The sequence below is a fragment of the Mytilus trossulus genome, chromosome 4, assembly GCF_036588685.1.
Source record: "Mytilus trossulus isolate FHL-02 chromosome 4, PNRI_Mtr1.1.1.hap1, whole genome shotgun sequence".
Lineage (NCBI taxonomy): Eukaryota > Metazoa > Mollusca > Bivalvia > Mytilida > Mytilidae > Mytilus > Mytilus trossulus.
The window spans coordinates 36746971-36760914 of record NC_086376.1 but is presented as its reverse complement, the minus strand read 5'-3'; the positions used below and the strand labels follow the sequence as shown (position 1 = coordinate 36760914).

Here is a 13944-nt window from a genome sequence, read left to right as displayed (position 1 = left end):
TGAACATACATGTAGTATATTATGATCATTCAAGTCAGGAGCCTGTAAATTCAGTGGTTGTCGTTTGTTTATGTGTTTCATATTTGTTTTTCGTTCATTTTTTGTAAATAAATAAGGCTGTTAGTATTCTCATTTGGGTTTTTTTACATTGTCATTTCGGGTCCTTTTATATCAGACTATGCAGTATCGGCTTTGCACATTGGTGAAGGCCGTAAGGCGACCTTTAAGGTGGCTCCTGGGTACAAAAATTACAGCAAAAAATTAAACCTTTATTTTTTCATTACAAGTTTTATTTGTTACACTATTAGTTATTACTTTATGATATGGTAGAAAAATCAACCCATAAAATTGATTCGGTTTGGCCCCAGATGACTTTTTAAATGTTTATATCATTGAAAAAGCTCCAAATTATCTCCCTTTGGTGCAAAAATGCCATTTTTTGGCATTAAATTTGAAATATCTTTTTTAACTCATCGGTGACCTATATTTTTTATTAATGTTTTCAAATGAGCTGTACATAAACTAAGTTATTGTAAAATTTAAGCGATTTCTGTAATTAGGTTATTTTTTTATTTCGATATTACATCTATTTCTCCTATTAGGTCAACAGAAAAAAAAGGACATTAACAAAAATGTATGCTTCTTCCAGAGGCAGATTGTGAGCTTAAATGAACGGTGACCCCATCTTTTTATTTCATTTTTCTTTTAAGTATATGATAAAGTGCATGTATAGAAAAATATAGAGAAATCCTATATAAGAAAAAAAAAATTTATACCCAGGAGCCCCCGTAAATGTTAATTTCGGTGTCATTTTGGTCTCTTATGGAGTGCTGTCTCATTGGCATTCATACCTCATCTTCTTTTTTTGTAAAAAAAACTTAATGCTGGAGAATTTCAGAAAAGGTATCAAAAGTCATAGGTAATTTGGGACAGGATAATTGTTTTTCTAGCCCGGCTCCTCCTTTTTCCACAAAAGAAATCCTTTTTTTTTTTTGGTTAGTTCTCTATTAATTTTAATGACACATGGATAATTTAAGCGCTTATCTCAATATTATGAACATTCATAAAAGGGGGGATCGCACCGGGAGGGGTCCTGAACCCGATATCCCGGTCTTAAGAACAGGAAATCCCGAGGTTCCGAATTTAATATAAATTAAATATCTCGACATCCTGAAATTCGAAAAAAAGAAATCCCATATCCCGAAATGGTAAATCCTGAAATTTCGATCTTAAAAACACCCGTTCCCGACGTCCCGAAAAGGTCCTGCTTCATTTATTACTATAAATAGAGTGTATTTTCTTTTAAATTCAATTCTCAGTTAAATAATCGATCCACGGCGGTCATTATTTTAGCGCTTATCTGTATATTATGAACATTCATTAAAGGGGGGATCGCACCGGGAGGGGTCCTGATCCCGATATCCCAGTCTTAAGAACAGGAAATCCCGAGGTTCCGAATATAATATAAATTAAATATCTCGACATCCTGAAATTCGGAAAAAGAAATCCCGGATCCCGAAATGGCCAATCCTGAAATTTCGATCTTAAAAACACCCGTTCCTGACGTCCCGAAAAGGTCCTGCTTCATTTATTACTATAAATAAAGTGTATTTTCTTTTAAATTCAATTTTCGGTTTAATAATCGATCCACGGCGGTCATTGATATATTATACAGACACTCTCTATTTAATAAACTCTGTGACCGCCGATGATAGTAAACTTGAAAATGGTATCAGACAGAAAATACGCTTTATTCCTAGTATATGTATTTGTTTCAAAGTATACAATAAACGCAAGCCGGAGGTCTAATCTGAATTAAAATTTCGTCCAAAGACGGATATCAGACAAAAAAATACACTTTATTCGTAGTATATGTATGTTAAAAGTATACAGAAAACGCAAACCGGAAGTCTAATCTGACTTAAAATTTCGTCCAATGACGGAAACATATCCGGACGCCTTTTTTCTCGTTTTTCTCCAAAAATAACTCAATTTTGATAATCATATGAATGGATGACAAATGCGATTATGCACTGTACATATAGGACACAGAGGCATGAAGATTAATTTATTGTGGAAAGAAGAGAAGCGACACCCAAAATGAGGTCTTCTCGTTTAATAGTATAGAATACATATCTAGATACATAATTCTAAAAACCATGTTCATAGAAAATGGAATTCATTACAAAGGATTATTTATACTCGTAATAAATACTGGATTTGTCAAGGATCCGACTTATTTTAATATTTCATTTATACTGTTATCTGTTTTCCATTTTAATTCCTTGTTATCTGTTATAAGCCAAATCAATTTGCTATTTTGCTGTTATTGGGCCCCCCTTGCCCCCCTTAATATAATAAATTAAAAACCTGAAACTACTATAGTCTCAGTGAAAACAAATAAATCGACCTATCTGTAATAAAGTCATTTTATAAAAGTAAATCCAATTCAAAGTCTTCAATAGTATGAGAACCTCCCCCCCTTTACACACACAATAAAAAAATATACACATGGTATATTTCTTAAACTTTAAAAGTTCCAGTGACTACTTCGTCTGTTTAAATAATTTTATACTGTGCACGTTTTATGCTACCAAAGTCGGCAGAATAGTGAGCACTAATTGAAAGGGAACTGTCTTGTCAGTCAAAGGCTTTAAGCCGCCGGCTGTCATTGTCTATTTTGTTTATCATTTTCTATGGCTTACACAATATATGAACAGATACATACATTTGGAGTTCAAACTGCATAATATTTTTTTCACAAAAGGTTTATTTCATCAAAAATTTTTTTTTTTACCTCAGTCAAAATCCCCCCCCCCCCCCCCCCCCCATTTTTTTATTTCGTTTCCTAATTCGCTTTCTATTTCCTTATTCGATTTTCATTTCCTTGTTCGGTTTCTGTTAATTTATTTGATTTTCATTTCCTTATTCGGTTTCTATTTCCTTATTCGGTTTCTATTTCCTTATTCTATTTTTATTTCCTTATTCCGTTTCCTTTTCCTTTAATATTCCGTTTCTATTTCCTAATTCGGATTTTATTTCCTTATTCCATTTCCTTTTCCTTGTTCGGTTTATATTTCCTTATTCGGTTCATTGTTCAATGTAACAGTTATATGTTTTCAAGTGTGCTTTTGTTCCGTTTCAGTCAAATACTATTTACTAGTATATATAAGAAGTAGTTAAACAATATTTGGCGTATGAAATGGTTGGTAAGGAGTGCATATCAGTCTGGCATGTTTCATCTGACCTTGACCTCGTTTTCATGGTTCATTGGTCAATTTTAACATGTGTTTAAGTTTTTGTGTTTTGCACGTTTTTCAAATACTATTTATATAAGAAGTAGTTAAACAATATTTGGAGTATGAAATGATAGTGAGGGGTAAATATAGGTCTGTCAGGTTCCATCTGATCTTGGGCTCGTTTTCATTGTTCATTGGTCAATGTTATTAATAAGTTTTTGTGTTTTGTTCCATTTTTCACAAATACTATTTATATAAGAGTAGTTGAACAATGTTTTGAATGATAGTGAGGGAAACATATCAGTCTGGCATCTGACCTTGACCTCCTTTTCATTGTTCATTGGTCAATGTTATTAATAAGCTTTTGTGTTTTGTTCAGGTTTTTTTTCACAAATACTATTTATATAAGGAGTGGTTAAACAATATTTTGAACGAAAGTGAGGGAAATATATCAGTCTTGCAGGCCGTTTCATCTGACCATGACCTCGTTTTCATTGTTCATTGGTCAATTTTATGGATATTTTTTTGTGTTTTGTTCCGTTTTTCACTAATACTATTTATATAAGAAGTAGTCAAACAATATTTGTAATGATACTGAGGAAAACTTATCAGTCTGTCAAGTTTCATCTGACCTTGACCTCGTCAGTTTCCGACGATTGTGCATTGGTCAATGTTATGAATAAGTTTTTGCGTCTTGTTCCGTTTTTCACAAATATATTTACTTTATTAGGTATGACAGTGAGGTTACATATCAGTCTGGCAGGTTTCATCTTACCTTGACCTCGTCACAGTTTTCATTGTTCATTGGTCAATGTAATAATAAGTTTTTGTGTTTTGTTCCGGTTTGCACAAATACTATTCATGCAAGAAGTAGTAAAACAATGTTTGGAATGATAGTGAGGAAAACATATATATCAGTCTGGCAGGTATCAGCTGACCTTGACCTCGTTTTCATGGTTCATTGGTCAATGTTAAAGTTATTTTAAAGTGTTTTGTTCCGTTTTTTTTCAAATACTACTTACATACTTCAATAATATTTGGCGTATGGAATGATAGTGAGGGGTACATTTCAGTCTGGCAGGTTTCATCTGAACTTGACCTCGCTTACATTGTTCATTGGTCAATGTTAAGTTGTTGTTTTTTTTTCGTTTTTTCAAATATTATACATATATAAGAAGTAGTTAAACGCTATTTGTCGTATGGAATGATAGACAGGGGTACATATTTATTATAAGTCTGGCAGTTTTCATCTGACCTTGAACTTGTTTTCGTGGTTCATTGGTCAATGTTGAGTTTTTGTGTTTTGTTCCTTTTTTTAAATACTCTTTATATAAGAAGTTACTGTAATTCAATTATATTTGTAGTATGGAATGATTGTGAGATATACATATCTGTCTGATAGGTATCATCTTTAATACCATACTATATTCATGGTTCATCAGTCAGTGTTAAATTCTTGTGATTTGTTCTAGCGATTTTTCAAATACAATATGCAGTAAGTCAAATGTATATTTAGTGTGTGCATAATTGTAAGGTGTTCATGTCTGTTTGGCAGGTATAATCTGACCTTGACCTCAATTTCATGAGTCATATGTCAATTTCAAGTTTTTGTGTTTTGGTGTTTTTTTCAATTACCATTATCAATTGAGGTCGACTATATTTGGTGTATGAAATAATTGTAAGGTGTAAGTAGTCGTTAAAAAGCCTTTATCTGACCTAAACCTCATTGTCATGGATATTTAAAACTTGAACTGATACTTGTAGTAAAACCTCTTTATATACCTTAAATTCAAGACTTTCATTATACAATCAATGGTCAGTAATGCTGGCTAGACAATTCAGCCTATGGACTCTGCCTAAAGAAAAATCTAAGAGCCCAACTTTTGACAAATCACAATTTAAAGTGAAACTAAAAAAAAGATGATGTCCATACTACATCAGCATAGTTAAAACGGAAATAACGAACAGAGATGTCTCAGCTACTTGTCTTAGTACATCTTGAAGTGTTTGTTCCTTTTAAGACACATTAGATGTCCCTGTCATAGTTATGACTTATTGCATGAGGCATAGGACAATTAATGATTTGTTGCATCTTTCAAACTTCATAACTATTTATATGGACAAATCTAAATGTCAGAGGGTTAATAAAATTTATAGAGTTCAATAGTTATCAAAAGTACCAGGATTATAATTTTATACGCCAGACGCGCGTTTCGTCTACATAAGACTCATCAGTGACGCTCAGATCAAAATAGTTAAAAAGCCAAATAAATGCAAAGTTGAAGAGCATTGAGGACCCAAAATTCCAAAAAGTTGTGCCAAATACGGCTAAGGTAATCTACTCCTGGGGTAAGAAAATCCTTAGTTTTTCGAAAAATTCAAAGTTTTATAAACAGAAAATTTATAAAAATGACCATATAATTGATATTCATGTCAACACCGAAGTGCTGACTACTGGGCTGGTGATCAACATTTAGCAAATTTTTATGTGGAAAATTTTAATTTAAGAAAATCTTTATCAATGTCTGATAATGAACATCCTCACAATATGTACTATCACCTTGTATAATGTGTAAAACCATCTACCCTGCATGCCTTATATATTTATAACAATAAATTAAAAACAAACTTCAAGAATACTTCATTCATGAAAAAAACGAAAGAAAATCATAATCATGACAATAATTATCTGCAGTATATATGTACTTACACTGAATACCACACAACTCACAAGTTTTTATTTTCATTTGTAACAGAACTATGTTTGTCCACAACCGTTTTGCCTGAAGAAAAAATCTCTTCATGAACATGCATGAAATATTTGCCACTGTATATTAAGCATCCAACAATCAATCAACCCAAAGAAAATGATCATGTCACATGGTGTGGCGTCAAAACCTAGCATATATTTTTTCCTGGAATAGCCATATGCATTCTATAAGTCGACAGACTGTTTTTTTTTTTCATTGTGTGTATCTCAAGAAATTTAAATGCTACATATCTGTGATAACTCATTTTTCATATTTTTATGCTGTTCAACCAGTTTTTAATACCTAGTTAACTACATATATATGTCTGCACTTTCCCTCAGGTTTTTGTCCTTACGATAAATTTTTGGATGTTAAAATGTGATTGGAAAACTTCATATTTGCACTTGAATTTAAAGCATGTTGAATTTGAATTAATAAACTGGTGATGCAGAGTTCAGGGTATGTCTTGTCTGTATGTAAGTTGAATAATACATACATGTACAATGCAAATGTAGAAATTATAAATTGACAATACTTTTACATGTAAACTATGGAAAACATTCATATTTTTCATTTCAGAGCTTTTTATAGCAAACTATAGGGTATGGGTTTTATTGAAGGCCATTCGGTTGACCACCAATAAATGCAATCAATAGAACTTTAGTGGATAGTTCTCATTTAAAATAATACAACATCTACTTATTTTTATAAATTCAAAGACCCATGACTGAAGATGCAGGTCCAAATATCATACATGAAAATGAGATATGCCATTATACAGTTGCATACCAAATATCAATAACTTAAAATTGTTTCTATTTAACTGACTGACTCTCCAATTTTATCATGTAAACTATGCAAAAGTTTCAATTCCAATGGAACCATAAAGGACGGGGTGTGGCAAAATAATCTACTTGGATATAAGATGAATCCATGCAAATAAAACTAAATATCTTTGAATTAACAACATAGGTTTCCGTAAAACTTGCCTTATCACAAATTTTAACATTGAAACAAAGCAAAAGCTTCAAGGTCAATAGACTATAGCTGAGAGGACCAGACCAAATAATCTTCATTGAAATTAGATGCACCAATGCTCATACATATCTACAAATGTGCAACTGCATATCAAATATCATTGAACTACATGTGGTTCCTAGAAAATGACATCAACTAAGTATATTGTTGACATTACCAATCCTTGGAACAGTATGCCCAAATCTAGGTTTCTTGTCAACTTTAAAACTGTGAGACCAAAAGTACACAGTGACACTACATGTAGGTGAAAAAAAAAATTAATTCTATGTCTAAATTTTGTGTGCAGGTAGACAAATCAACTAGATATATGAAGATGTGGTATGAGTGCCAATGAGACAACTCTCCATCCAAATAACAATTTTTAAAAGTAAACCATTATACATTGTAGGTCAATGTAGGGCCTTCAACACAGAGCCTTCAAAATGGCTCACACCGAACAACAAGCTATATAAAGGGTCCCAAAATTAGGAGTGTAAAACCATTCAATCAGAAAAATCAACAGTCTAATCTATATAAAACTGTCTGTGAATAAAATATTATTATCTTTTCATTACAGATTCCCCTCTAACTCACCTAGTCCAGAATTTTGACACATTATTGATAAGATACCATGTGCCTCCACTGCCAGAAACACCATGCCAAGTTTCACCTTAGCTACTTTCTCAAGGGAAAACAAAAACTACATTTTTAACCCTCTTAAAAATTTTATTTTCACAGAAACAAGATGTGTAAGGCTAATCTACATGTAATTCACATAATGATAATACAGCACCAATATTAATGTTAAAAAGTCACCTATGTTATGTTAAACATGTATTATATCCCTCAAATATGTTTCCTTAAACAAACAAATATTTAGTGCATTTTTTATAAGATTGCATATAATAATTATAATGCATGAACTGTACTGGTAGGCACAATCTTAAATAACTATTTAAATATAATTTTATTCTGTTAGGTTGAAGGATTTTCTAAAAGTGTCTCCATATAAGTTTTATGCATATATTTTAATTGTATGTCATAATGTGTTTTAAGGAAGCTGGCTTATCATGTTTTGGATTTTTTGTCAGATTTTCAGAATCCTCTGGTTTTATCCATTTAAATGCCTTGAAAAAATTTGCCCTGTGACCCCCATTTTTCTTTTTAAAATTCATTAAAATGTATAAAGATAAGCCACCTGTAAAAGTCTTATAAAATTCTAATTACTTTTTAACAGTTTTTGAGAACTTTAACTTGTAATTGATAAAGCTATGAAAAGACAAGAGAGAATATTTTCCCGCCAAAATCTCAATTGCTCATAACTTGAAAACAAGCACGGTGACCTATATATTTTTTTTGCTTTTTGGATTCCTTTATTAATTTCTTATCAATAAAAACTAGTGTTTTGAAAAGTTTTAATTACATTGAAACTGAGAAGCGAGCTCCCTTAACATTAATATAGTTGCTTGGCTTCTCATGATATCAATCTGCAGAATATCTGTCAAGAAAAATAAATACTGTTGATTAGTTAAAGTTTGTGGGGTGTTTATTTTTCAAAAAGACATTAGTATTTGAAAAATATTCAATACAAAAATACAATATTTTATCACACATTAAATAATTGATAACCCTGAAAATACACAACTTCCCATTATCTATGGTAACATCCCGCTGGTTTGTATATATATATTCACAACCTTATAGTCCCTTCTTTTGATCTAAATCTGGAATTTCATTATTTACAACATCCTCCACTTTATCATCATTTTGAGCAATAATAGGTTTTGTTTCTTCTTCTTTCACCTTTGGTCTCACTTTCTTTTCTGCATTTCCTGCTAACCACAGTAAAAGCCTCTTTATCCAGTTTATTAAAGTCAACACAACCAGAAAGGCAATAACCAATAACACAACTATAGAAAACAGACTCAACTGATATGTATAAGCTACCATTGTTCCCCTTTTAAAACTGGATTAAAAATTATACTATGCACTTTAATAGAATAGCTAGACTGGGGCCAATTCTCTGCACCAAATAAGTTCTGTTTCTGACAATCTAGCTAACGGAATATGGATCTTCTTTGTTCATAAAGTAAACTTTGACAACTCCTTTTGGAGTTTTAACATCTTCTTCAAATCTTCTAAACATCCATGATGCAAAGCCATATGTCAGTGTTGGTACACCTTCAATAAAAACATTGCAAATGTAAATAACTTGAGTGATATAACAGTTAGGCCAAATATAAATATATGTGTGGTTCCAGTTACCCTTCCTACCCTAATTTTTAGTTTTAATAATAGCTTACCCTAAAGATTTTTTTTGTCATTTTTCATTCAGCACTGTTCAAGTCAGAATGTTTTTTGGTAATTTGTACAAAATGATTACGTTGAGAAAGAACAATACTACTGCAACATTCAATGTTTTTTTTATTTGTGTGCATCTTTGGGTTGTGATGGATGGTGATGATTGAGGTGGTCTTTTGTTGTGTCAAATATATTTCTTAATTACTTTTATCCTCTTTATGTATAGGTACTATCAATCAGTATTTTCAATTAAATCTATGGTGATATTTTCACTATAAAAGGCCAAAAAACTTAAAGCAGTTATCATGAAAGATAATGCAAGGGATGTGATGTGGGTTGATAAGACTTAGCTTATTTATAGTAATGATCACAGGAAAGATAAAAAGGGAGACAATCTTTCATACAAAACAATTTCTAAACAGGAAACTTCAAAAACAAACATTTTCATTTTAATTTTATCAAAATCTCAAAGTGACTTTGAGATGAAGAACATTGATAAATGTACTATTCTTTTGCATTTGGTTTGGTCAAGTGCATGAATACATTTAGTGATGTAGATTTTTCCATTATGTTATAAAACTTAATATTCAGCAAGGGGAAATAACTTATGCATGATTTGTATAATGACATAATCTCTGCTTTTTTCTCTGATAACTTGTTTAATTTATTTTCTTGACTGTTGCAATCAATGTTTCAATAGACACTCCACTTAATAGACAGCCTGTTAAGATTAAATTTTATTTGGGTAAATTGTGAAAAATTCTCAAATATCAAATTGCTTTCTGCCATTGAATAATATCATGATGCTCAGCTAATATGATAGTTTATATAAAAATATTTTTTCCCTAGTAATTTTTCACCTTATCAATATGAAAACATATTTTAATTTTATTTATTGCTCTCAAAACTTGACATATTTCCAATCATACTACCTTAAATCTTTTTTGTGTAGTAATTTTATCTAAAGTCCTACATTGAAATTAATGATTTCTGTGCTCTGAAACAGTCAAGACTTTGTTTTTATACAAATTGAAATATCTGGACAATAACTTATTAAGATGGTTGGAAGTTATTAAATTAAAAAAAAATTAAAATATAAAGACACTGAATTATAAGGCTTCAACTCCCTAGGCTAATAAAACTGAGAATGGAAATTTATGGGGAATGTGTTAAAGAGACAACAACCCGAACAACGAGCAGAAAACAAGTTGAGCTTAGATGGAATTGGCTATTTATTTTTAGGTTCTTCTGGGTTGTTACACATCCTTGGCATGGATTTCAAATATTTGGCATTAAGCGTTACAGATGAAAGTAAATCAAGAACAGTCCTTAGGCTGAGTAAAATTTATAACAAGTTGTTTTCATTCTTTATGGTGGACTTTCAGTTACTGAAGGTATGATTAGATCAGTAGGCAGTACTTTGAATTGGTACTGACATGATTTATAACAATTCTTTCTAAAATTGTCTGTTTATAAATTTTAGATTATTAAGAAACAAAAGTTTCAACTCCCTCAATCAAAGTCCAAAGATAGATGTTGTTATTTCTTAGGGTTCTTTTTGGTGGTTATAGGGTTCTTTTTGGTGGTTATTTCTTAGGGTTCTTTTTGGTCATTAAAATCTTTAACTGTTTTAGTTCTTATAAAATTTGGCTTTCAAATATTTGTCTTGAGTGTTCCTGATGAATGTTAATTGGTAAAGCACTTCTGACGCATATAATTTATGACATGTTGTTTTCATTTTTTTTGATAGATTTGTCTCAGAAAAATTACATGCAGCTATCAATTACTTGTTCAATAATTTTAAAATATAAGTATCTAAGTGGTGAATTGTTCCCTTCGAATTTCAGAAACATTTCCCAGTCAATAAAGGGAGAGAACACTTACCTAGATTTATGATTTTCAAGACTGTGAAAAACTGATCTTCTGAGTACAGATCTTGATAAGGTCTTTTGGTACAATGGAACTTGATAAATGGGTAACAGCCAGTTCTCAAAACATGGTAGTTAGCTCCATCTACACACCAGTTAAAGTGAGACTTTCCAAACTTGTCATTTATAACATCTCTAAAATCAAACAAATTCTTATATATAATCATGGGAGTTGTTTTTATAAGATAAACATACATGTATACTTGCAGATTCAAACAGACTGACCTATACTAGCTATGGTAGAAACAGGATATTTCACCATCATGAATTTATTTGAACTTCAAACAAGTACATTTGTACCATAATTTTACACTACTGTTATACAAGTAAGAGGTTTAGCTATAAAACCTGGTTTAGTCCAACATTTTCTACATCAAAAAATGCCTGTACCGAGTCAGGAATATTATATATGACAGTTGTTGTCCATTCGTTTGATGTGTTTTAAATTTTGCTTTTGCAACTTTATTACAGACTTTCCTTTTTTAAATTTTCCTTTGAGTTCAGTATTTTTGTGATTTTTCTTTTTGATATAGACTCAACTTTAGGTGTTCTTTTTTAATATAAGAAAATACATTTTGGGTTAAAAGCCTATTAAAAACTGTAATGTACAGTAATTGGATACATATTTCCGCATCTATACATACATTGTACATGATCCATACATCATACAACATATATATACTTATAAATTTCAAATTTCAAAAATTATTTTTTATTACATTGTATTGCAAATTTTGAAGAATGTACAAAAATGTGATTTTTTTGGGGATTTTTGGAAAAGCTGCATACTAGCTGATATTGCTGATCAGAATGTGAGTTCTTGTTATTGGAATAGTCACCAAGTCACATTATTGAAAACATTTCAATAAAGTCTGAACTTATTTATACTACCTTTTGTAAATAACAAAGGATGTCCAGTAAGGGGTATTTCTTTGTCTTAGGTGACAGGTCAAAACATCAGAACTTCTTGGTTTTGTGGAACGTTTGTAGACAACCAAAATTAAGTTTCTTATCCCTGCATTAATTCCATTTAGCATTAAAATCTGAAATAAATCAAAAAAGAAAATTAAAATAAAGTTTTGTTTTATTCTTAATATCTGTGAATTTAATTTTTTCATGGGCAACATTTTTTGTGGATTTATAGATTATTGTTATTGATTTTATGGCTTAAGCTAGTACAGCAAAAGTGAGAAAAGCATTCCAGTTGAGTTATAAAATTAGTAAGCATCAATTTATGTATAATTTCATGGATAAAGACCATCTCATGAGCTTATGTCAATATTTTAACTTAGTTACTGGATGACTCGGCTCATCATACATACTGTACTTTCTATAACTTCACATACTTATTCAATTATTTTACTTTATCAGTGACCATGGTGATATTTTCATACTTTTTTTAATGCTTTGGTGGCACATTGATTATTTTTATAAAAAGAGCAAAAAAATGCAGAATGTCACCATTGGACACGAATGATGTCTGCGCTTTGCGCTTGTATACAACATTATAAAGGGACATAACTCAAGAACAGTAAAAGTGATGCTCCCTTAATTTGTATACTTGATTTGAGTTTTGTTGTAACAAGCATTGTCTATATGTTTCATCACATTTGGTGGGGACATACTTAAGTTAGCATGGTTAGAGAATAGAAACAAAAATTTAAGCGATTTTTTTCCATTTGAAAAGGTGCATTACTTTAGAACACAGTAAAATTACAACACCAAAATACCAACTAGTTTAGTAGAAACTAGCATTGTGTCTTTTTGTGTACAAGTTTCATAACAATTTGGTATAAGAACAGTCACTTTAATTACAGTGATAACAAGAATGTGTCCCAAGAACAAGGATGCCCCACTCGCACTATAATTTTCTATGTTCAGTGGATCATGAAATTGTGCTAAATTTCTAATTTGGAATTTAAAATTAGAAAGACCATTACACAGGGAACATGTGTACTAAGTTTCAAGTTGATTGGAAACTTCATAAAAAACTACCTTGACCAAACTCTTTAACCTGAAGCAGGACAGATGGACGAACGAACGAACAAACGAATGAACCACAAACCAGAAAACATAATGCCGCTCTACTATCATGGGGTATAAAATACCACTATATTTTTTTCAGTTTATATATATACATGTATACTTAAAATAAAATTAAAGTGACAAATTCTGTAGAACAGAAACCCATTTTGTGATGTCACAATACAGACAATGCCGCTACAAAGGCAGCACTTGCACCCTCAAAGTGGAAAGGGATTAATATAATTAAGTTGTAAAACTTGTTTCCCAATCCACTATATCAGGCTATATATAAATATGTTTAAACTTATCAGACAATGGTAAAACTTAATGCCAAAACGAAAAAATAAGTTTCAAGATTTCATCAGTATTTGGAAAAATAACATTTCAGATTTGGGATACATTGACATTGCCATAAATAATGTTGATAGCAGATAATTTATCAGATAGGTGCAAAATGTTTGAGTTTTGACATTTTTTCAAGTTACCACACTGCACAGTGTCTCGTATCATAGTTGCTGTTTAACGGAATATATGTAAGTCGACTGGTAAATTTGAGAAAATATCTATCGATAATTTTAAAAAAGTAATATAGATAAAGTTTTATACATCGAACTGTGTTTTCCTGGGAACAAAAATATCGTCTGCAAAGGGAGCTAACCAATTAAAATTGGAACACTCTAAAAA

At 31.0% G+C, this 13944-nt stretch overlaps 1 protein-coding gene across 1 annotated transcript; it reads right to left on the bottom strand.

Annotated features, from left to right (window-relative positions):
- Window positions 1–7724: 7724 nt before the first annotated feature.
- LOC134715230 (uncharacterized protein C15orf61 homolog) lies at window positions 7725–13944 on the bottom strand. The gene is made up of 4 exons (XM_063577277.1): window positions 13867–13944; window positions 12127–12278; window positions 11192–11370; window positions 7725–9187 (listed from the first exon to the last, which is right to left on the bottom strand). The coding sequence occupies exons 2-4, from the start codon at window positions 12270–12272 to the stop codon at window positions 9060–9062; spliced, it is 453 nt and encodes a 150-aa protein (XP_063433347.1). The 5' UTR covers window positions 12273–12278; window positions 13867–13944; the 3' UTR covers window positions 7725–9059.